General features: G+C 39.9%; 3 protein-coding genes across 3 annotated transcripts; 1 reads left to right on the forward strand and 2 right to left on the reverse strand.

Annotated features, from left to right (window-relative positions):
- The first annotated feature begins 2,718 nt into the window (after positions 1–2,718).
- Positions 2,719–5,901, forward strand: LOC116193679 (anthocyanidin 3-O-glucosyltransferase 7-like). The gene is made up of 3 exons (XM_031522421.1): positions 2,719–3,094; positions 4,669–4,922; positions 5,560–5,901. Exons 1-3 carry the CDS (start codon positions 2,719–2,721, stop codon positions 5,899–5,901), a joined length of 972 nt encoding a protein of 323 aa, XP_031378281.1.
- A 1,713-nt stretch (positions 5,902–7,614) lies between these two features.
- Positions 7,615–10,977, reverse strand: LOC116195025 (probable caffeoyl-CoA O-methyltransferase At4g26220). The gene is made up of 6 exons (XM_031523979.1): positions 10,889–10,977; positions 9,682–9,972; positions 9,360–9,439; positions 9,007–9,151; positions 8,750–8,881; positions 7,615–8,063 (listed from the first exon to the last, which is right to left on the reverse strand). The coding sequence occupies exons 2-6, from the start codon at positions 9,775–9,777 to the stop codon at positions 7,773–7,775; spliced, it is 744 nt and encodes a 247-aa protein (XP_031379839.1). The 5' UTR covers positions 9,778–9,972; positions 10,889–10,977; the 3' UTR covers positions 7,615–7,772.
- Positions 10,978–15,771: 4,794 nt separating this feature from the next.
- On the reverse strand, positions 15,772–17,525 carry LOC116194232 (probable phospholipase A2 homolog 1). The gene is made up of 4 exons (XM_031522990.1): positions 17,248–17,525; positions 17,110–17,149; positions 16,895–17,014; positions 15,772–16,223 (listed from the first exon to the last, which is right to left on the reverse strand). The coding sequence occupies exons 1-4, from the start codon at positions 17,356–17,358 to the stop codon at positions 16,045–16,047; spliced, it is 450 nt and encodes a 149-aa protein (XP_031378850.1). The 5' UTR covers positions 17,359–17,525; the 3' UTR covers positions 15,772–16,044.
- Positions 17,526–25,903: the final 8,378 nt, after the last annotated feature.

The following is a 25,903-nucleotide window of genomic DNA, read 5'->3' on the forward strand; positions in this document are numbered from 1 at the left end:
AGATAAAAACAAATGAATACAGACAAATTATGGATTAAGTGCCAAGTTTACGTGATTAGCTAATTATGAATCAGGGTTGTTTGACACACAATTCTCTAACGCAAACAGATAATAGAATTTTAATTGCATGCAGTGCTAATCTGGCTAAAGATGCGTGGATTTATTTTAAATTGTTATGTCAAGGTGACATACGGCTTTACTGACAGAGACATGTTTTCGCCTAAAATCCAAAATCTATCCATTTTTGCCTAATTGCCTATATTTGATTATGCCAAGTACATGAATAATCCAATTTCGTGTTTTATGATAGATGAACCCGTTCTAAGTACCCAATGCTATGCTAAGATATCGAAAACACCATAATCGGATAAAGCAGGAAATGCAGATAAACCTGCACCTGCACAAGCTACCCGTCTCTACCCATGGCCTGAGGTGTTTCGATTATCCTAACCCTAGGGTTGTCGGTAAGTTAAGAACATATGATATTGCCCTTGTGTTGAAAAATGACTTTAAAAAAGGTGAGACTACGCGATGCGGACCATCTCGGTCTGTAGCTGGTGTCGACCGATCCCTGAGTCCTCCAGGTTATGTGAGAACCCCAAGAGAACCAAAGAACCGATCGATTTATCCGAAAGTGATCTAAAAAATACTCCCGTACCATGACTTGAGCCGCCTAAAACGAGACGTATCTCCGAGTCAAGGTACACGTGTCTTTCTCGGACATCCATGCTACATCGAACCACGCGCCTAAATAATTTGTGAAATTTGAGTTTGAAAAAGACAAGATCATTTGTTCTTAACCGATCGACGCGCTTATCGATTTTTGACCAATATATGCATTTTGCTTGAAACCGAGTATTTTACCTAGTCAAGTTACGTGCCCCTTTTCCCGTGTGTGAAATTCTCTTAGTGATCATTGCCCTATACCTTGAATACTACGAGTTTACGACGCGATTCGTGACACACAGGACCAAGACCGGTCCCCGAAGGCCAAAAACACTCGGTCAATGATGGCCGATATGCTCTTGGATCCTCGTGGATCCAAGATAGTTACCGATACCCAAATCCATGTACATTACTTAAAATTAATATGTTTAATAAGTGATTTATCATCCGATAAATGCCAAATGAAAAAAAATACAATTGGCACACAACTCGAGAATTGACTTTAAACGAGACGAGACCATGCCTGACCTGAAGCGGGTCAAAGGATACTCAACCATCATCTCTTGGAGATGGCCGTGAGACCCTTAGAGCCTGAATCGAGTCTTACGTGGTCTCCTAATCTTATTTTTTATCATTTCTCGCATGCTCATACATCGAACATGATTATAACAAGCATTTTTCAAAATCGGTGCCGCCATAATCTTATGAACACACGCAAGTATTCAAGCACGCACAAAATATAATATTTAACGAAATCGATAAAACAATACCAACTCATGATATGGAAGGCATGAAAATACGAAACCAACTAATATCGGGGGAAAGGAGGTCGTTTTGGATCCGAAAGAGTCATGAAGGCACTCCCGGACCTTAGCGGTCTCCTTTGCCCCGACTTTAATCTTTTCCCATCACACAAACAAATTATATATCATTACATAACCGTGCAATGAAAATAAATGATTAACCGATCGTATACCGCCTTGTCTCCCCACAAGGCTCGGAAAAAATAAAATTTCTAACTCCTCTAATTCAGAATATCGTTATACCTAGCCTTGGAAGGGAGAAGAAGAACACTGGGAGTCGGGTCAGTCTGTCGGGCAGTCCGGTACCCGATCGGGTCTGGTAGACCCGGCTGGTGGAAAAACGCCCGAGAAGAGAGATGACCGACGGATGAAATGGGATGGCTTCTCCAGCAGGGCACGGGAAGGCTTAGGGCTCTCTAGTGGTTCCTAGGCACGGCAGCAAGTGTCTCGTGGGCGCCGAGAACCTGTGTTGACACGAGATGACAAGAAAAGGTCCGTGAGAGCAAAATGAAACCCGAATGAGAGAAGGAGAGCTAGAGAGCGACTGTGGCGGTGGACACGGTGGCACTCGACTCCTGGGAGGCTCCGGGCGGTCTACTGGAGGTACTGGAGGCGTGCCGTGGGCAGCTTGCCCCTGACCCAACCCGATTGAGCTGAGGGATGTGGGGGTCCTTAGGGAGATGACACTGAGAGAGGTCAAGGGGGTCGGCTGGCGTGAGCTGAAGGGAATGAGGTGTCGGGACTGTCAAGGTGGCGTGATGGAGAGGACCTGAAAGCATTTTCTGTGAGGTAGGCTGGGCAGTTGTGAGCTGAGGGGTATGAGTGAGTGAGGGAGTTGAGCTGAGGGATGGTTGGGGTGGTGAGAATGAACTGAGAACTTGTGGGGGAGTGAGCTGTGAGAGAGAGGTGAGATGAGTGCGTGAGCTGAGGGAAGGAAGGGGACGAGAGAAGCTGAGCTTCGAGTAAAGACTGGCCCGAGCTGTGGGTTGTGAGTGAGCAGAAAAGAGTCGGTTTACGTGTGGGAGTGTTGAGTTCAGAGGGTCGGTGAGAGTCTGAGATTTCCTAGGGATCCAGATGGCGTGAGAGAGGGCCGAGTTTTTGTGAGAAGGCCAGTTGATCAGAGTCAAGGGATGGGAGTGAGCCAGTCAGCCTTGGAGAGGACTAGGGGGCTAATTCAAATGATTCCTCGAGAGTCTGCAGGAAGTAGAGCCATGAAGGCAAAGTCGGGGCAGAGAAGGGCAGGTGAAGTATGGGCCGTTGGCTGTGCATTACTAGGAAGGAAGAAGAAAGAAAAGAAATGCTTGGGTGCTGGCATGAGGGGACAGCCGCAGAGAAGAGGAAGGTGAGGAAAGGTCAGGCAAGTTGCTGGCTTCCATGCTGCCGAAGAGACAGGAGGAAGAAGGAGAAGAAGAAGAAGAAGAAGAAGAAGAGGGGGAAGGTCAATGATGGAGATGGACAAGCTAGTTACTTCAGAGTTAACATGAGGAGAATGAGAGGAGAGAGGGTCACGGGACAATTGGTGAGGATGGGTTTGCAGAGGCTGCAGGTTCGGGCAGAGGACAGAGAGAGGAAAGCTGGCCAACAGACCAAGGTATGGTCATGTTGCAGAGAAGATCAGAGGGCCTGTCAGAGATGGGGACAACTCGATTTGCCAGAGTTGCAGGGGGGAAGAAGAAAAGGGTAGGTTCGAGTGGGCTGATGGCAGCTGCAATAGAGAAAGAAGAAAACGCAGAGAGGAGAAGGTCGAGATATTGACAAGTCGGGCGGGTTACAGGGGCAGAAGAAGAAAGAAAAAGAAATGCAAGTGTGGCAGGGATGCGGAAAAGATAGAACCGAAGAGAGAAAGAGCAGGAAGAAGAAAGAAAAAGAAAAAGTTTCAGTTCGGTCAGTGGAGCAGACCAGCGAAGAAGAAGAAGAAAGGAAGAAGGAAAAGAAAAGAAAAGAAAAGAGAAAAAAAAATGAAGAAGAAGAAAAAAGAAATGGAAAAAAGAACAGAAAGAAATGGAAAACATGATGAAAAGAAGGTGGGATAAAATTCCGCCTTCTTTTTTTAATCGGACTTTAAAATTTGAATTTTACGCTTGTAAAGATTAAAATTCACGTCTTTTTTATTAGATATCGAAAAAATGATCCGAGATCACCATTATATTTAGAAAAATTCAAGGATCAACGTCGTGCAGAAAAAATATTTCTTTGGCCTCGAGTTTTGTCCCGAATTCTAAAAATTGAAGTTGATACACGTGAAATCTAAAGACGTCCTGTATAGTATTATTTATCCGAAAAATTATAAAATTGACGTTAAATTAGGAAAATGCTCCATTTAAAAAAAATCATGAATACTCGAGAGATCAGTTGAAAATACTTCCTTCAGATGGATCATATAAATGATGATTTTGTCCCTAAGAGTTGGTATACCGAAACGGGATATCGACATAGCACATACAAATTTTTTAGTGGGAAAGACAAAGGAGGTGCCCATGCAAAGCATACTAATATCCGTTATACTACGCATCGCTATCCTAAAGTAGTAATAGATAAAAAGAGTATATTTAGTCCCACCACAACAAAAATCGAAATATTTTGATTACTAGACAAGGGCATACACTATTGTGCGATGTTCTTTTTTTCCCGATTTCTTATAGTTGTATCATAGAAAAAGCTTTTCTGATACAATAGAAGTTGTGATATGATATAATCAAGTGCTTTACCAAAAGTTTAATTAAAACTCTCTCAGAATTCAAGTAATTCACTAATAATATATATGGTACAAACTTTTCGAAATGAAATCCATGTAATTTATTTCTGTAGTAAGTAGTTTACTATAAATTTCAGTGAATAACACAACTAGTGTTTTAAAGTACGTGTGACTTACTGAAAAATACATATAATTTACCTAAAATTGAAATATTTACTAGAATTTAGAATAATTTATTTTGCATGCATAAAGTAATCAAAATAAAGCAATTGCACCTTAATTAGACAATCTTGCCGTACATTATTTTCTTCTAACAATTGTCTTGTCAAATCAAAGATAGATTTCAAGTTTCTGAATATCAAGCAATACATGTCGGGAAAAGATTGAGCGTAAAGGAAAAGGAGTAAAAGAGGTGCTTATTATCTATCTTCTTTTTTTTTTGAAAAAAAAAATTAATTCTAAAAGAATGCCATTTTCATTGCTAAGTAAGTAATTCTGATGAAGCTTGTGGCGCAGGATGTGAACACAAAGTCCTTGACTTCATTCCAGGATTTTCAAACACTAAGTGCAGGGACCTGCCTGATGGTATAGTGTTTGAAGACTTCAACTTGCCGTTTGCCCGGATGCTTCACAGGATGAGCAAAACTCTGCATCGAGCGACCGCTGTAGCCGTTAACTCCTTCGATGAAGCCGTTAACTCCTTCGAAGTTCCAAAAGTACCTAAGCATTGGTCCCTTTATTCTGGCTTCTCCTCCTCCGTTTTCTGACCCAAACAGCTGCATCCCGTGGCTTGATTGTCACGAGCCGAATTGATGCAGCGGAACTAATTGCAATATATTGATTCGTGCACGAATATCAGACATCAATCTTCTACAACATGTTGATTCTATGAATACTAGAAAATAGACATCAAACTCGAATCAAATCCGAGATTGGGAGAAAGAGCACGGTAGCTCCCAAAACTTTATTAATAATCCAAAAACTGTCTTAGCCCTAGGGCTTACATCATTTAAATAGAGATAACGAAAAAATAACGAAAAAATAAAATACTCTTTAAAATAAACTATTTCCTAAAATAGCAAAAAATGCCATAAATAACATAAAATTGCTTGTTTGAGGCCCTAAACGATGGAATTTGACCTAAATCTTGTGTTTCAATCGCCAAAGGCCATGAGTTGTGCTCCGGATGCCGTTTCCCTCGAAACAGGGTCATCAGAACCTATTTTTTTCAAGGAATCGATTTGCCGCTTTTTCTGCTGCATCACAAATTCTGCTATCTACCTAAGTTTTAGTACTCTAGTCAAGCCTAAGCCAGATGAACTCATGGCCCTAATAGAATTGTTGCTAGAAACGCGGTATCCGTTCCTCTAATCCTTTCGGGAAAACTTTACGGAGCAAAATTTTACGGATGGATTGATTGAGAAAGTGATGGAAAGGGGGAAGATCGTGCCCTGGGCACCGCATCTGGTCGTCCTAAGACACAGGTTGGTGGGGGTGTTTGTGACGCACTGCGGGTGGAACTCTCTGGTGGAGAGCATCGCAGGCGGGGTCATGTTGATAGGAAGGCCATTCTTGGGAGATCAGCCGCTGAACCGTAGCACAATGGAGGATGAATGGAACATCGAGGTCGGGGTGGAAGGCGGTGTGTTCACAAAAGAAGGAACTGTGAGAGCTCTTAAGCTGATCTTGTGCTCAGAAGGTGGGAAGAGAATGAGAGAGAGGGTCGGTTTGTTATAGGGGGCAGCGTTGGGATCTATGGAGCCCAACGACAGCGCCACCTGGAATTTTGACTCCTTGCTAGAGATTGCCAATGTATTTGGATTTAGAATTTAGTTGAGTTGAGTTTTGATTTTAATTAGTTTATCATGATTGTATTGTTGAATTATGAGAAAAAGTGTGAAAAAATAATGAATAGTTGAGATAAAGTAATGATTAAGTAATAATTGTGTTGTTAAATTGAAGATAAGTTGAGTTGAATTGAGTTAAAAAAATTTTAAAATCCAAACACACCCTAATCATTAATATATAATATACAATTAACAATATATATATATATACATGTACTTTTTTTTCTTTTGTCTGAAATAATCTATGTCACCGTATTGTTGGGATCGAAAATGTTTGAAAGCGTGTAGTGTAAGACATCGTCAGGATGATATTGTATTCATCATTTTATTACTTGTCATGATCACTTGTGCAATGAGAGAACCATCAACATTATTACATTAGTAAGTTTCATATCCAAGTCACACTCACAATATATAGCCAGCTGACGCATCCATCCAAAATCATTGATACTTGAGTAGTAAGCCGTATAATTTGATTACGGGATGAATTTTTATCTTGTTTCTTTCTTTTTCTTTTTTTTTTTTTGAGAGAGAAGGGAGGGTCGCCCCCTTGGACTCAGAGCAGTAATAAAATTGTTAATATTAGATTTTATCAAATACATCTATTTTCTCAATGAAATTAACGTGCTTCACCCTTTTGGCTTAACAATATAAAGTTCCTTTGAACTTCATTGCCTATGGACAAAATTCTTGATCCGTACGATAGTTAGTTAATAACTAGATAAAAATGAATCCAAAATATTGGTGACTACTTTGTATAAAGCTCGTAGGTAAAACCAAATATTTGTAGCCACGTTTTTCTTTCCTTTTAACTTGTCTCATTACAAGTATGTTGAATATGAAGGAACTGATTTCCCTGAGAAAGTTCTTCGCTAGGATTCTGTTTTTGAATCTTCACAGCATCATTTTCAACTTTGTGTCACTCAAGCGAATTGGCAGATAAAACCAACATTAGATGCCTTGAATGTATCATCAGCTGCCGCTTTACGAGAACATAAATCGCTCGTATGTCGTATTCCATCTGTCTCCATACTAGTCCTGCTGCCTTCAGAAAGCTTGAAATCTGGAAAAGGACTGCAGGACCAGTATACCAAGCTGAAGCTTGGAGTGATAATTCCGCTAGTGTTGGCAAGAGGGGAATTCTTATTCTTCCCAATAGTGGTCGGTGCTTGGCCGGAATTAACTACAATCGATATCCCAAAGCGTTCTACAAGAATGTCTCTCTGAACCATCAGCTTTCAGACTTTTTTGGGACTCTTCGACCCCAAACTTAAGATATAAATTTGATCTTTGGGAAAATCTTTTTCAGATGAAAATGTGAACCTGCGAGCTGCCGAAATGTGAGAAGAACATCAATTGCCCTTGCTTTTTCCCAAAGTTACAGCCGCTGCCAATGTCTCTGTTTCGGCAGAATTTTCGGCTGAACTCTCAGCAGAAGTAGCAGCCATCTTAATCTTATAAAACTAACAATTATGGAGTCGCATCTTAAAGTCTCTCATGTCATTAAAATAGCTGTTTGAAATAAACCAAGTAGCCGTAAGCCCTCCAATACAATTATACCACGCGAAGGAGAGGGCCTTTACTTATACAAGAAGGAGATCGATTGGGATAATAAATAGAGAGCAGTGATACCGCTTTGATTAAACCCGCATCATTTATCTCAATACCATGTCTGCAGAACGATATTCTTAACAGGTGCAAACTATTAATTATTATGCAAGAACTAGTAGACTAATTTACAGAAAGTTTCATCCTTAAACTTCAGCATAATCGGCGGCAGATCATGATTCCATCACCAACAGGTGCTAGGGAGATATCGACGCGCTGGTCTCCAGATACCACCTTATTGAACTCAATCAAGGAGTTCCTTCCCCTCCGCTTGGGCTCGGGTACTGAGCTCTCGGGCGAAGCTACAGCGCCTCCCCACAATGTGTCATCATATATGATAATGCCTCCGACCTTCACAAGCTTCATCAGTCTTTCATGATAGCCCAGGTAATTTTCTTTATCGGCATCCACGAACGCAAAGTCGAAACGGCCCTCATTCTCTTTCTGTAATATAAGGAAAAAAATTAACAATATCAACAACCGTGATCAAATGCTGAAAACAAGAAGAAACAATCCAAATCTGGGCAAATGTTTTTAGACGAGCGAGATGTGGGTAGGAAACTTGTCAATGGGCCTATAAGTGGTTGGATTAATATCCAATTTATAAGCTCAAGCTGATAAAATGATGGGCCTAATTATCTTATATACTCCAGAATTTCTTATCAATTTTTCGATGCGCAATTGACAATACACTTGCCCGCAAAAACTGACTTGAGCAAGACTTCCCTTTCCATGCTCAAACTTGTAACCACAAGATGGACTTCCTCTTTCACTGTCGGACGAGTGGGAATATTTGATGAGTATGAGTCTGACTTTTTCCTCCATCTCGCATTTAGTGACAACTACTATGCAAGCTTCCTCTTTTATACTTGAACTAACCAAACCACGAGTTCCACACTAGGGCTTGGTGTTATATGAGCCACATATAAATCGTACCTGCTCTGATACCATGTAAAATTTTCACTTAACCTATAGGCGATTAGAATCATTTCCAACTCAAAAGCCCCAACTAATAGAATGATAAGTCCATCTACTCCAGATTAAAGTTTCTTATCAAAGTTTTTATGTGGAATGAACAACCCTCAACTTGAACAATTATAAGAGTGCATATAAAACATTGTACTGCTTACATCTTCCAGGAGCTTGTCAAGAACAGGCAGAGCTTGTGATTCAATGAAGTTGATCTTGTGAGCAACACCGGCTTTTTGCATGATAGGAAACCCAATCTCAAATGTTTCTCTATTGATATCTATCGCAGTGATCTGCAAATCAAAGTACGTTGAAAAATAATAATTACCTACTGCAGAAGTCCATGAGACACATGCATGTATAAGAACGTAACATCGGAGTCAAGGAGTATACAAGAGTGGGAACGATGGGAACATACATGGCCGTCATCAGGAATGGCAAGGGCGGTGAGGAGAAGGGAGTATCCTGTGAAAACGCCAACCTCAATCGTCTTTTTCGCATGCACAAGCTTAATTAGCATTGCCATCAGCTGTCCCGCATCTGGTGATGACCCAATGAAAGCCCTGTTTGTCTTATCCATCCATTGCATATTAATATCTTCCTTGAGCTATAGTTTCAATTTGTGATAGGTTCCATAAAGGAGATGATGAATACTGTGACTTAGGATCATTCAATACATTTGGTTTCTTCCCCTATATATTAATCTCCTCCTTGATCTATGAACATCTTTTGTAACCAGAAAAGAAAAAGGACATGGGGAGAGGAGATTACGTTGGGTGACTTGCAGTGGCCTTCCTCAGCTCTTTGAGAGGCTCGGCTTCGCGTGGATATACTGCTGTGTCCAATATATACTGCCAAATCACGTAAATTATACATATGAACTATCCATATAATTTGTTACATGAAAAGTATTCGAATTAGGTTAGGTCCGTGAACATAATATCAAATTTTCCCAATAAGAATATAACGTAATTCAATAGTTACTCAAAGAAAGAGAGTGCGATTCTATTCGAGACATTGAAAAGTAAATATGATAGTTATGGTCATCACGATTCGTTAACAGATTCCAGGATTGTGATGGATAAATATATACCTCATGTAATCCCTCACTCTGCAATATTACTGCGTTGGGCATGGCTGCCCCCTCGATTGTGCTTTCCATTTCCTTCTTCTTCGGAGCTGTAGACATCTAATTGTGAAATACTTTTTCATTAGGGTCATTTTGTGTCGATGCATAAAAATTTATTGCTCACTCAATCTCTCGAAATAAAATCTCTCCATATAAGCTCTTCGCTTCGCGTGTATTTTCTTCAATTACGGGCACGTCCTCTCTTCACTCTGTATCCTATCCTTGTGTCTTCCCGCAATCCGCTACAGGCTTCTCCTTTCATAGGCAAAATGACAATCATGAGGCATGAGGTCATCCATGAACTCATCGCTTAGGAAAAAGGGCTGCATGCCATAGAATTTCAATTTCAAAAATATCGGCTATGACCTTAATTTCCTGCGCGCGGATTTCTGTAGAATCAAAGGGGAAGATAAAATGAAGCTTTCGATAAAAGGGAGATCTATTCTTGGCATCCGCTGACATTAAGCAATATTATTGATTTTAATATGAGGGGATGTTAGAGTTTAAGCATATTTAGCCAGGGACATCCGGTGAAATTTTGAGGTGATCACGACTGCTTAATCCAATTAAGTATGGTTGATTAGATTTTATTACTCAATACTACTTGATTGACTAAAACTTGTTTGATTAGTGAGTCAAATTTTAACTGGATTTTGATTTTGAAAAAGACAAAACTAATTATGGAGGGATGGTGTTGAGAATTCATTAATTATGGAGTTGTATTATAATGGAGTGGTATAAATGTTTATGTATGTGGTCCACCTTTTTTACTTTGAATGAATTATTTTGTTTTGTTGTGAGTAGAGTTAAAATTAAAATTAAAGTTTTAAAATCTCACTTACAAACCAAATGTAAATTTTTAGAAAACAGACGGATTGAACTCATTGGCCTCGTTAAGAAGCCGACTTAATTAGTTCATCAACATAAATATATGTTTCTATCCTCCATCCATCTATATATTCCAGAAATTGTAAAACAGAGTCCCTTCAGCGAAACATCTCCCCGCCCCAGAGAACAACGTTCTGCTGATTGGATAGCCCAACCATTAGTAAGCAGTTCAGATTCGATTTGGCATTCAACACTCTCAAGGCCTTAGAAAATGGATTGCTGACGACAAAATCAGAAAATGTTGATCAAGAAGAAGAATAAAAACACAGAAGGGGAAGCTTACCTAAGCAAATTCAGGCAGCGGTCATTCTCGGTGAATCCCTCTCTCTCTCTCTCTCTCTCTCTCTCTCTCTATCCATGGGAGATTATTATTAACGTTAAAAAACTAATTGGCAGTAATGGGGTTGGGTTTGTAGTCATCTTTCTTTATCTTCTCGAGTGAAATTATCGTTTTCTTTTATTCCTTTTTTATACCTTTTTCTTTTTTGCTGAATTTATTTTTTATACCTTTTATGTCAAATCACATGGTGTGACCGCAATTATCGGTAATTCTAGAATGGTAAACTGAAAAAATGTCTTTAACAGTTCATCTACGCTTATTATTAAAGGACAAGAGACTGTTTTATCTGACTTTCAGCATTCATTTGTACTTTTATAATTTATTGTTTATTTTTTAATAAATAAACACTTATTTCATATAACATTTAAAAATTCAGACTTACTTTTCAGCATTTATAATCAATTCGAAACAAACACATGCTAAGTCTTCATGAATAAGTATAATATATATCTATTTATCTATTACCCTATATAAAAAAAAATGAGAAGCTCATTCGTGTGCTTTCCCATTCGTGTGTTTCCACGTATAGAGCTCCTATTTGTGTATTTTTCGTACGGATGGCTTCTATTTGTGTATACTCAGAGGCCCATTTAATCGTTTCCTTTCGCACTCCCTTCTCTCTCTCTTTTAATCCCGCCAAAAAACTTCCCTGTCGCTGCCCTGCTCCCGCACCATCAGCACGCCCGGAAGAAACGACCCGAAACTGGCCAAAAGCTCCAGCTGCATGTCACTAGTGCTGCGATTCCGACCAGCAGCGGCCTCTGATCAGTTATCGGGCCAGGCAATCCTGTTTTATTTCTGGCAATGAGAATGTTAGTTGTCATGCGCCATTAAGAGTTCTCTGTGGCCTTTTAGGTTCACGGGGATGACTTAGAGCGGGTACTGTGTCTTTGAATATTAGAAAATTACGAAAATGAGTTTGTCTTCTCAAGAAACAACACTTATTGGAGAATTCCTAATTTCTCCATTAAGAATGTTCTAGTTTCCTGCCATTATCTCAGGAGTTCTCTGCAAATATGGAACAAATAATGAAACGATATCTTCTTCTACCATCGGATCACTTTACAGATGAATAAATCGAGAATTAGAATCCATCGCACCTTAATGAATATTGTATTTGGTTACAATGCATTTCGGGGCTTCAATTCGCTATATTTAAGCTAGAGTATTATATTTCTCAGCGTCCTTGGATAGGCATATAACTTCATTTCATGTAGTTCATCCTTCTTTTTTATCAGCTGAACAATTTTTTCGCATATAATTCATTGAGTCATATGGTACAATTTCTATTAGCTAGATGTGCAAATTACAATGTTTGAGATTTGAGAAACGTTGGAATAATGCACGGAGTAATGCTAATTGTAATTGCATCTTCTGTTGGAACATCATGCAGCTTCCTCATCTCTCAAGCAACTAAGGGCGTCTTCGGAGTACATGGCCTCTAAGTTTGGCATTTCGAGGTATATAGTCGGCCATAAATTTTTAGTCCGAGCCAATTTATATCGCCAAATTTGCTTATCAGCCTTTAGTAATCGGCAATTGAAGTTCAGATGTCGAAACATAATGGAGCTTAATACATATGTCAATATATTATATTCAGATGATCTTATCCAGTTGCCAAGACTTTTATCAAGAAAATTCCATTCAAACTATGTTGTAGGTAGCATTTAGCATCCTGAAATAATGTATCTCTGTAGCAGAAATTTGTCGCTCGTATGAGAGTCATGAGACCGTATCTCCTTACTCTTCATGTAAATGAAAGTCTACTTCTGGTTGGAGCTTGGGGATCTGATCCCTCTATATTAGAGGCTTTCTTTGGTAGGATTCCTTAGGTGTTAAATGTGGTCATTTCGTCAATAGATAGGTTGGTTTTTTTTTTGGACCGGGGTGTGGGGGGGGGGTGTGGGGGTGGAGAGAGTTTGAACGCTTTGCTCTTAAAATTGATATAAAGCTATCTGAAGGAGCAATTGGTTGATTCTATGAGGACAAAGGTTGCTTATTTACCTCAGATTATAAAATAAAGTGTACAAATATAGGTTACTACAGGCTAAATTTAGGTCCGACTTGGTACCTTTTCTGTGTGAATAATTTCAAGGTTGAAGTTAGCTTGGAATGACTATGAATATTTTGGTTTTCCTGATGTTTTGATTGGAGTTATTTTGTAATTATAAGTACTTGCTTAACCATACTAATTTATTTCCTTACTTTTTTACCCCTTGCTAAAGATTCAATAACTTCTATTCTAACAAAATCTTTGAAACTCGATGTGAAATCCGAAAATTTTACACAATGAAAATCGATAAATACTGAAAATTTTCCATATATATCAGGAAGATTCAAAAACTCGCAATCTCTCGACTGAACAAGTAAAAATAATCCCGACAAAATGCCATGATCCGCCGCCATATTTAACCTATAAAACAGCTCCAGACCACCTCCACACTAGTAGCCTTTCTGCTCCAGGCAATCATTTCCTACTTTTCGGCTTACGAATGGCTTAGGACACCACAAGACTCATCAATTTTCATCAATCTCAGTTACATAATTCAAAACCTCACAACTCATTTCCTAATATCGTAATCGATCGCATGAAAATGCATGCATAATCCATAACACTGACATGACCATGACAATGCAGTTTTAATAAACTCATTACAATCACGATAAAAATACCAATTTTGGAATAGATTACTCACCTTGACAAGTCCCCTGAACCTCAAACATCAAAAATGAGATGTTTTCCATTTTCTAGAATTTTTCTCGCATTTTTCCCTCAACTTTTCCTTCTCAGTCGCTCAAACTCTCAATATCTCTGTGATGGCCGGGAGGATGAAATTGGATGAAAGAATTGAGAGCAAAGGATTATAAAGGAAAGATAAAGTTTGGCGGTGGAGATTGATGAATTTAAGTTGGTATGCATGGAAAGTAAATTGGGAAGTTTATTCCCTGAAAACAATTTAAATTAACTAATCAATTAATAAATCTAGTGTTGAATTGCAGAAATTAGAAAAATATGTGTATAAGCATATGAAAAATCTTTGAATGTTACATACTCTCCACTTTTAAATAATTTCGTCCCAGAAATTCACATAATTGAAAATAGGTTTATGTCCCATAGGCTTAAGAGATCAAAAAACCTAGGCTCCGATACCATTTCTAAAATCCAAAATTTTTATACGATGAAAATCGATAAATAGTGAAAATTTTTCATATATATAATGAATATTCAAAAATTTGCAATCTCTTGAGAAAATTACAATTTTAATAGAACGAGTAAAAATCCCGATTGAGAGATGTAAGATTTGTGAAAAGAGAAAACTTATGATTGAGAGATCCAAATTGAATTTGGATTGACTAAAATTCATTGACTTTTGAAGATCATGTATGAAAAAAAAATGCATGTAAAGACAAGCAGTTATCCCAAAAAAAAAATATATATATATATATGTACGGCGGACGGCACCAATATTGGATCATATTGGGGACAATTATTTAAGTGCTTCTCTTTTTGTTGATTTTTTTTTTCTGCGAGGTATTGTTTTCGCAATTTCGAGGATAGCGTATTAAAGATTACTCTCTCTCCCAATACAAACGTCTTATGGGATTCAAACTCGTGCTCTTCTCTTAGAGGTTGAGATTGCTTAATAATTCCACCAACAGCTTATTAGTTATATATATATATATATATTTCGGAATTAGGTATGAACCAACACTCTCACACCTTATTTGAGTTGGGAAAGACACTAAAAGGATAAGAAGCGAAATTGATAATAAGAAAATTCTGCAGCGGATGTTATTTCTTCGCTCGTCATGCTTCTCGTTAAGGGTTGACTGACTAAATTAACGGAAATGATATGCATTTGAAAATTACTATGCGTAATTCGGAAGTATTGTTTTCGGTTGATTATGGAGGTGTGTCTGTTCAATACTGAGTTCAGACCTTATATTGGTATTCAATGAATTGATTTGTAGAGGTCCATTAATTAGTTGAGTAGTTGACCCGCGCTTGAAGGTTAATTTTATCAAAATTATTCTAGACAAGAAAAATCCAAAATTAGCTTCTTTTTATACATCGATCGGGGTTCCATGTGAGGGATTAAAGTTTCCATCTAATCACGGTATACACACCGAAAGAAACAATTCATTTAATCTCATAATAGAGAAAGGCCAACAAAAAGGACCATATCTTTTTTCTTTTTGGGTGAACGAACAAAACTTTTATTCTCACAAGCCAACCCTACAAAAGCTTCTTGTACCCTCTATGAGGAATTTGAAAGTGAAATTTCACACAAAGTCACATGAGAATATACAGAATATTGGAGAAAATCACTGCCGGAAGAATTTTACACCTCGATGGACCGACTCGGCTCGAACTGGATTAGACGGGACTAAATAGACTTCCGAATACTATGACACAAAAAAAAATAAGAAGAAGAAAAAAAGAGTATAGAAGATTCTGACATAAAACTGTCAGCACAAATATGGTAAAGGGTTTCATCAAGTCATTGACAAGATTTCGCAATGTTGGATGTTACGTAAAATTCGATGGTAACCACAAGCTTTGAATGGTCATTAACAGTTACGGACGTGGCAAAACTACCTTTATAATGATCATGGAGTAGTAGCGGAAAGCATGTATCCCACCCATTCGTAACTATTCATAACCCGCAACTTGACAAGCTACAAGAAATGAAAATGACAATCATTTACCAGTACCGGATTCGAAATGCAAATGATAAATCCAATCCAATCCGAAGCCACCTGCATATCCGGCAACAAAAGTAATCATGCATTGAACCCGCGTAAAGCAAAAAAAATGAAGACCGTAAACACCAACACAAGAAACTGTGTCAAATTAACATATCTGTTTGAATACATCTACTCATCATTGAGATGTGATCTATGCAAACATAGAACGGAAAGATTTTTCCATTGCTGAAACATTATCACTCCATGAAATAATTTCACATCAAAGGTCAACCAAGTGCAAAATTGCCTGTGACCTGTAAGAATTTAACGGTTTCAACTGTGTAATGGGCGATTAGAGGGTTGATTGCAGGAGGGACGAGTTCCAGCAGTCTTTGATGATCGTGAACAAGTCAAAGCTCGAGCTTCGAGCTACCAAACTGACTGAGTAAGATGGCCATATCCATGCCCTGTGTCATAGTTGGCACAGCAGTATCATAAGGGCAATCCCGAGAGAACCCGGCCTTCCCAGACTTGTGTACCTTCTTTATGCACCTCTTGAACTTCTCATGGCATTTTATGTCGATTAATCCTGTAAATTACACATCATTCACAATTCAATAGTCGCACTAATATATATTCAAGACTTACATCTAACACAACACAATGGTTTAAGTCAAGGCGAAATTTTTTATGTTTGATGTACACCCCATTTCTGAACCGTCTTTCAGTCCGTTCCCTTTTGGATCAACCATCATAGTAACACCACCAAAATCCGCCTCAACCAAAAACATTGATGAATTTGTGCTCAAAGCAATCTTAAATTTTTTATGAAGTTCTGATTAAGTCCCAAATCTATTTAGTAAAGCATAGTCATTTTGGGTGAAAAAAAAAAAAACAAATGTAGATTCTATAAACCGCATTTTAACATATTTACAGTAACAGATTGAGGGACGACTCAAGAAAAAAATCATAGGTTATCAGAGTCCGATCTGAAGAATCATCGCCAAGATAAGGCAAGGCACTCGACACATCTGAAATGTAAACGTGAAACTATGATGTTATCACAATCATATGCACTAATATAGGTCAACCTCGGCGACTAGAGCAAAATCGCATTAACAATTCTCGCTCCTACTCGAGAAAGGCATTAATATATTCTCTCGTTCCAATCTCCATTGACACATCAAATCAACCACAGCAATCAATGAATAACCAGACATGACTCAGGGGTCATTTTCGTATAGATCGATATTCAACTACCTTTTTTCTCGACGCATTCATCATGGACCTTGCAGCAAGCGTCAAGCTCGTCGCACGGCTCCTCTCCGGGACAGCCGGTCCATCCTACGCCGCAGTACTTGCCGTACCTGATCCCAACACCTACCAAACCCAAACGAATTTCACGAATTTTAGTCCCTCAACAGATGATTTCTGCCAGCCAATAGATGAACAAATGAGGATGCGGAGCTGCTCACTGTTACAATTCTCCGCGACACAGGTTCTGCTGCATTTGACCTGCGATCAGCAAGCATCACAGGTAACGGCTTCAGATTCAAGGGCTGCCGTACATTTCGACGGGAAAGAAGACGGGGGCTTTGGAGGTCGGTACTCACCTGGGAATCATTGCTGGAGGCTTCCGCCACGGCGGCGGCGGCAACGGCGGCGGCGACGGCGGCTGCGACGAAGAAGACGGAGAAGGCGAATGCAGCCGCAACCCGCGGCATCCTTCCGGTCTCTCCCCTCTCCTCCTTCCCTCTCTATCTTCCTCTGTCTCTCTTCGATTTCAATTCGTCCGGACCAGCGGGGGTTACATAAGCCGAACCCGGTGTATATAGGCCCACCGATGATCGGTTTGGTCCGTAAGGAAAAAGCAAAATCTTCGGCTCGAATTAGATTAGATTCAGTCTGTACCGAATAAGCGCGCCTCTAATATAATTAACATATGCTATACATATCATGAAATTCGGACATTATGAGAAAGGGGATTTAACGAGACATCGCACTCGACTTGAAATGTCTATATGCACCGGGACTTTGCTTCGTACTATGCTGATTTTTTATTTTATTTTATTTTTTAACGTTATGCTGACGTGGTTCGACCAATGAGAGGAAGAGAAGATGCTGACATGGAAGAAGTTGGAAAACTATGGGGAAATGGCACATTTAGTCCTCTGCCTCTACATTTCCTGATTCGTTGGTCCCTGTACAATATCTTATGACTGTTTCGATCCCCAAACTTCGAGTTCGGATGCAATTCTAGTTCGTTTGGACTTCTAACACCCGATTTCTCTCTTGTTAACTTTATGATGACCAGAGAAAGATGGGGTAAGGGAATGGTGCACGTCCTTACCTGTCACCCATGAGATTACATGTTCGACTCTCACTGTAAGATTACAAGTACTATTTTATTAGATAATTAGAATTTTAATTCCATTATACTAGCTCATGTTCTCTTTGTGATCTAAAAATTTGTGGATGAGCATTGGGTGTTGCAAATCTTTTAGCAAAATGTCGATCATGCCAGAGTTTTTTCTTTATTCATATTCACACCTTCCAATATTCATTTGTATCGAAGTGTTATTCTTACTATCTAATAATGGTGTGTTGAGAGCTTAATCCCTTTTCAGTTGTCACCATGGCTATTGCTCATTTACTTGTCTCCATTCCTCAGTGGTTGGCCTATATGGCATCATGGGTGGAGTGGATCGAACTAGCCCGACTCGCGACTAGAAAAATGCAAATTACTGAACCTATCAACAAAAAGTAAATTCCTCTACCATCATCATCAAGTGCAATGTGAATTTCTTTCCTACAAATTTGGACAGGCAGACACTTGCATCTGATACTTAGATGACCTTCGTATGCTAACGTACATACTCTGGAAAACACCTTAACTTTATCTTCGATCATGGGACATTTATATATCTACCACGGGATCTAGTGCATTCAAAATATGATGAACATATGAACATATATAATCCATAGATTCCATATGGTTAGTTATAACTTTGACGATGGGAAACTTTGAAAATTAAAGTAGCATTTAGTAGAACAACGTTGTTCTACTAAACTTTGAAAATTAAGAGGTGTTAACACCTCTTAATCACTCTAATTTGCTTGATCGCTCAATTGCTAAGCCATATTTCTAAGATGCTCTTGCATTTTTTCAGTTTCAACGATTAGATGTTAATTCTCATGGTGGTCGCTGCCGCTGCGAACTGAATAATGGATCCCCGAAAGGGTTCGAGGGGTGTGAGAGCATCGATCAGGCATCCCTGCCGGCCACATCAATCCAAATACTGTAGCAGGTCCCTCCCTGCCACGGAGGTATTAGAAAACCGATGAGTTTGAGGACTCAACTGCATGAACAAAAGTAAGAGGACCAAATAAATATTAGTTATTAATGCCTAACGGGAATAACTGTCTCCGCCCTTAACATATAAACCCACTGTTCCCTTTTTTCTTCTATTAATGTCACAAGAATCATATATTGATTGGAAGCAAATCAAAGGTATAGTATTCATACTGTTTTTTGATGATTCGTCTATTGTTTCATTCCCTCTCTTCAATATTCTCTATTCGATTTCCAGCATCTCTCATGCCCTTCATTTTCATTTTTAAAGATGGCAGATGAATGTCATCCCCCCGAGAACCAGGACAGCCCCTGCTATGCTCCAGAGTCCCGACAACTTCAAGAATCATGGAGGACGCCGTTGTGGCAAACTCGAGAATGGGTCTTTAAAAGGGGATCAAGGGGCCCATCTGGGAGGCTCCAAGTTGATGAGTTTAATGACTTAACTGCATGAAAATAATTAGTAAGAGAATGAAATCCTGAAAATCCTTCACACTTTCTGTTATAAATTATCATTCCAAAAAGTTCGGTAATGTGTAACAGAAATAACTGTCTCCTACTTTAGCATATAAACCCACAGTTCCCTCTCCTCTTCTATTCGAAAACCAGACTCTCAGACTTTAGTTCTCTTTCTTGATTATTGGAAGCAAATCAAAGGTATAGTATTTGTACGATTCTTGATTACTGTCTCTTGCTTCATGCCCTCTCTTCGACGATTACTCTTTCATTTCCGATAACTCTTGGCCATTCATTCTCAAGTTCACCAATGGCCGATGATTGTCATCCCGAACTCAACCCTGTCAGCTGTCAAGAACTGAACCGTTTCATTGCAAAAGTTGATGGCAAGATCAGGTTTCTGTTGAAGGGTCTCAGAGCACAATACCACATGATGAAGTGGGTATTTGAGGCACTCCGGAGTTATCAAGAGAGCATGAAGAGAAGGCTGGAAGGCGTGGTCAACATGGCCTTCGAAATCAAGAACGAAGATGATGCCCTCAAATGGTTTACAGAATCCAGAGAGAGCATCGCACTCGTGGAGGCACTGAACCATTTCTTCTGGAAAAAGGAGGAAGAAATTGATGCTCGATTGAACAAGTGCTGTGAACTCATCGGGGCAGCATGGTGGGAAGAGCCGAAAGAAGAGAGCAGACCTGCAGATGGCCTTGATCAGCCAAAGGATCCTGCTAAGAGCGAGGAAGATCAAGTATCAGCTATGAAGCCAAACGGTCCTAATAAGAGTGAAGAATGTCAAGAGCAGGATAAAAAGCCAAAGGGTCCTGCTAAGAGAAAAGAAAGTGAAGAACCGAATATAATGCCAAAGGATTCAGTTGAGGGCGAAGAAGGTCAAAAACCAGATATAATCGATTTTAAGGGCTTTAGTGAAGATAACAAAATGGGAAAGGATGCAATGAAAGGTACTTGATTTGATCTCTAATTGATCTCTCCTTCCTTCTGTTTAATATCGTCATTAGTCACTGCAGTTTCTCATGCCTTCAAGAGTTTCAGGGTCATCAGTGGGTGGCTGAGGAAAATCTTGAGCATGATGCTGTTCGTACCGGGACCTCTGTCAATTTCTCTGAACTGATCCGTGGCATTCAAAGAGTTGATGATAAGATCGAGTCTCTGCTGATGATAAGGTCTAATCCTGTGGTGCCAATACTGGCAGATTGGAGGAAGCGTTAACTGCTGGCATTTTTGTGGCTGTAAAACCCAAACCCAAGTTTCATGGAGGCCAACTGAGTCCACATGATATCTCACTGCGTAAGTCGCCCAATCTCGAAAATCTTGTCAATCTGACCGAGTTTATCAATCTCGGTACAACTGAGGAACATTGCAAGGCAGTGGAAGAAACTAAGAATGTAGAGATTGAGATCGGGGATGTCCTGATGAGTTTGCAGAAAAACTTTGCACAAGGCTGATGCACCAAGCCACCAAGATCTACATCAAGGTATCGCTCATGCTAGTCGAGCTCCTCCTTTTACTATCAAGTCCTCTCTAGAGAACATTAAGGAGGGGGAGAGCAACGCGAAAATGGTCAAGTGGATCCTCGAGGTGCTGAAGTTGGCAGATGAAGAACAGAGGAAGATGAAGACATTCACTCGTCAAGAACAAGCATATCAATCATCCGAGACTGATGGGGGCAAGAAGCTTCCTGAAACCTGTGAGCTAGTGGAAGAACTTATTGATCAGTTTATTGTCTAGATTGCTGAATTGGACAGTCTTATGAGTTACATGGTCATCTCGAATCTCGTCTACTGGAAGACAAGGCAGTTCAATCATTTGAGAGTGGTTTTAATAATATGGAGAGGAAAGTGCAGCGCATTGAGTCAAATATGGAGCTTCTCAGGAGTAGATACAGCTATCGTGGGTTTTCTTCCATGTTAGTCGGAAATGCTAATGTGTACTGTGCTATAGGACTCCCCAAAAAGTAGAGCAGAAAGCTGCCATTGACAGAGCATCTGTCAAAATGTTTTTGGATGAATAAACAAATCATGCTATTGGTAACTCTCAACTTGTGGTTTAGTTGACATTTTTCCTCTACATATGCCTGCCTTAATCATTTCGATATTCAGTTTCCTCGATAAATTCGAATAGCTAAGATAGGAGAACGAGCTAATGTGATACACCACTAGAGTAAAACCGAGGCCTTACAAGAAACTGAGTAAAACTTCCCTCCATTACATAGTTCGTTGACGTCCAAACCAAACGATATTTCACTATCTTTACCAGAGAACACTGAAAAAGATTTTTCTCATAAAAGTTCATCGGGTCAAAGGGATCAGTGATTTGCTTTGATAAAAATGAAGGAAACCAAACTTGAAAAATGCAACGAGATCACATAGTGTTCACTGTTCAGAAGTCTTTGGAAGCACCATTTGTCCAGAAGGCCATCTCTGTTCGCGCAGTTCGTGGGAAGATACTCTGTTTGACGTACAACAATATCTTTAAATTCCGGAGATGGAATCTCATTGCAAACATCCCTAAAATAGAACAATCCTCCTTAACTCCATATACAGGTCATATATGATAATCTTCCTGAATTTGGACAAGTAAAAGGGTGGACACTGGATCCAATGTCTTGTAATGTTCCGAAGCTGTGCAGAAGTTGATTAAGTAGTTTTAACTCGATCGATCAGAGCCTTATACCAGAGCATCGAAATCAAACGTCGTTTTTCAAGGTATAATTATCATAAGCTGATTAGGGAGAGAGCGAGAGTTCTTAAAGATTCTTGGGTTCTTCCCTTTAGTGAGTTTGGTGGTCTCGACTTCTCATGGAAAACTGAATTGAAGTAGTCTTAAGGAGATGATGATTCTTGTGTTGCTGCATCGGAAGCTGTCATGGCAAAATCGAGAACGGATCTCCAAGTTGATGAGTTTCAAAAATAAGTAGTAAGAGGACCAAATCCTGAAAATCATTCACACTTCCCTTTTTTTAAATTAATATTTCCAAAATAATAGTTCGTTAATGTATAACACAAATAACTGTCTCCATCCTTAACATATAAACCCACAGTTCCCTCTCCTCTCTTCCATTCGAAAGCCAGACTTTCAGTTTTTAGTTCTCTCTCTCTGCTCTCTTTCTCTGTTTTCTGCAATTGATGATGCCAAGAAACCCTGTTTCACTTCCACATTTGCTCTCTCTCATGGCGAATCGTGCCATCCGTCGACCTGAAGAATTCATGGTAATCCCCCTTTCCCTCCTTGCCTTTTCTCTTTCACACGCACACATGGTTGTCGCAGCTGATGATACCAAGAAACCCTGTTTTATTTCTCATAGCTAAACGGCCTGCTGGACCATGAAGAGGAGGAGAACGACGCACACAATGAAGAGTTCGACTTTGACGCATTAGTGCGTGGAGCTTTGGAACGAATTATGAGCTGCGTTGCAAAAACAACATGTATCCTCATCGTCTTCAAAGCCCTTCTGAAGGCCGTGATAGGGCCCGTGTTTCCGGTGGATCTGCTGTTGGACATCTCCACATGGTTCTTCGCCATCCTCACTCTCTTATCCTTCGTGCTCCTCCGTTTCCTGCCGTGATGTGATGAGCGGTCGGTCGAGGGAAATTTGAGTTCTGCTATATTGTCTTCTCATCTTTTCCAGTTCGTTTACATCATGTAGCACTGCAGTTACTTTGCAGGGTTGGTGAAACATTTCTGGTAGTTTTGAACTTTTGAATGACCTGATCACTACCGCACGTTAGGTATTGGTATCATCATATCGTGTGCTCCAGCGGCATTCAAGAATCAAGATCAATGTAGATAATCGATCTTTCTATCTTTGCGGGTTTCTTTTATCATCTTTTTTTAGGTTCAGTTTCTTTGCGGGTCTGTTGTCGTAGTGCTGCTGCTGCAGTTAGTTGCACAGTTAGGGAAACATTTCTGGTAGTTTTGTACTTCTGAATGAACTGATCTTATCATGTACTGCTTTGCCGCCATTCAGGAATCAAGATCCACGGAAGCCATTGATCTTTCTATCTCTATGGGTCGGTTTTTTCATTATTGTGTTCCTTCTTCCTTCTATTTGCAGTATTTTCTTGAATGTGTTGCCCATATTTAGAATTTAGAATTCAGTTCTTTACTTCGAATAGGTCGCGAGTTGTCCTTAGTCTGTTGGCTAATAACCTGAAATTAGGCTGAAACTAGCATTTTTTCAGTTGAACCGATTAGATGTTAATTCTCACGGTGGTTGCTGCCACTGCGAACTCAATAATGGATCCCCGAAAGGGTTCGAGGGGTCCATCTTGGGAGAGCACCGATCGGGCATCCCTGCCGGCCGCATCAATCTAAATCCATCTTGGAAAAGTGCTTCAAAACTGTAGGGAAAGATGAAAATCTCGAAGTTGTAGTGAGCACAGCCAGGGGTGTTGTCCTTCTGAAGTCAGTGCTCAAATCACTCACGAAGGAAGAGCAAGCAATCGAGGCTCAGGTGGACGTGTACGTGGATGGCCTCCCCTCAGGTCACTGGCCCAAGAGAGAGCAGTGAACTTTTTGGCTAGGTAGAAGAAGAGAAGCCGACAGAGAATGAAGAGCCAGAGAGAGGCACATTCAACGTGGAAAGCTCTAATGACAGTTTAACAGGGGCTGATCCCGTGGTGCCCGATACTGGCAGATCGGAAGAAGTGATGACTGCTGGCATTTCAGTGACTGAAGAAGCCAAACCTGGGTCTGAGAAAGACCAATTGAGCACATGATCTCTCACTGCGCGAGTCTCCTGATCTTGAAAATGTTGCTGATCGTGAGTTGACTGAGTTTATCAATTTTGTCATAACAGAGGAAGTATGTAAGCCCATGGATGAAACTAGCAACGCAGAGATCGAGATCGGGGATGTCCTGATGGGTTTGCAGAAAAACTTTGCACAAGGCTTGATGCACCAAGCCACCAAGATCCACTTTGGGGTGTCGCTCATGCTAGTCGAGCTCTTCCTTTTACTATCAACAAATGAGAAGGAAAAACTGTTCCAGCTCTGAGCATTCAAGTCCTGTCTGAAGAACATTAAGGAGGGGAATAGCGACGCGAAAGTGGTCAAGTGGATCCTCGAGGTGCTGAAGGTGGCAGATGAAGAACTGAGGAAGATGAAGACATTCACTCGTCGAGAACAAGCATGTCGATCATCTGAGATTGATGGGGACAGGAAGCTTCCCGAAACCTGTGAGCTAGTGGAAGAACTTATTGATCAGTTTATCATCTTGATTGCTGAATCGGACAGTCTTGTGAGTTACATGGGTCATCTGTAATCTCGTCTACTGGAAGACAAGGAAGTTCAATCATTTGCGAGTGGTTTTAATAATATGGAGAGGAAAGTGCAGCGCATTGAGTCAAATATGGAACTTCTCAGGAGTAGATACAGCTATCGTGATTTTTCTCCAATGTTGGTCGGAATTGCTAATGTGTACTGTGTGCTAGGACTCCACAAAAAGTAGAACAGAAAGCTTCCCATTGATAGAGCATCTGTCAAAATGTTTTTTTAGATGAAGAAACAGATCATGCTATTGGTAACTCTCAACTGGTGGTTTAGCTGACCTTTTTCCTCTACATATGCCTTAAAAGTTTCAATATTCAGTTTCCTCGATAAATTCGAATAGCTGAGATAGGAGAACAAGCTAATGTGACACATCACTAGAGTAAAACCGAGACCTTGCAAGAAATTGAGTAAACCTGCCCTCCATTACATAGTTTGTTGACGTCCAAACCAAATGATATTTGAGTATCTTTACCAGAGAACCCTGAAAAGGATTTTTCACATAAAAGTTCATCAGGTCAAAGGGATTACTGATTTGCTTTGATTAAAATGAAGGATACCAAACTTGGAAAATGGCAATGAGATCATATAGAGTCCAGAAGGCAATCTCTGTTCGCATAGTTCGGGCGAATATACTCTATTTGACATCATCAAATTCAGTAGTTTTAACTCGATCTATCAGATTCTTATACCAGAGCATGGAAATCAAATGTCGTTTTTCAAGGTAAAATTATCATAAGCTGATTAGGGAGAGAGCGAGAGTACTTAAAAGATTCTTGGGTTCTTCCCTTGAGTGAGTCTGGCGGTCTCGACTTCTCATGGAAAACTGAAAAGAATTGAAGGAGTCTTGAGGAGATGATGATTCTTGTGCAGTTGCAAAGGACGAGTTGTGGCAAAATCGAGAACGGATCTCCAAGTTGATGAGTTTCAGAAATAAGTAATAAGAGGACCAAATCCAGATAATCCTTCACACTTCCCTTTTTTTAAAATTAATATTTCCAAAATAATACATCGTTAATGTATAACAGAAATAACTGTCTCCATCCTCAACATATAAACCCACAGTTCCCTCCCCTCCTACTCGAAAGCCAGACTGTCAGTTTTTAGTTCTCTCTCTCTCTCTCTCTCTCTCTCTCTCTCTCTCTCTCTCTCTCTCTCTCTCTCTCTCTCTCTCTG

This window comes from Punica granatum, chromosome 2 (genome assembly GCF_007655135.1).
Source record: "Punica granatum isolate Tunisia-2019 chromosome 2, ASM765513v2, whole genome shotgun sequence".
Classification (NCBI taxonomy): Eukaryota; Viridiplantae; Streptophyta; class Magnoliopsida; order Myrtales; family Lythraceae; genus Punica; species Punica granatum.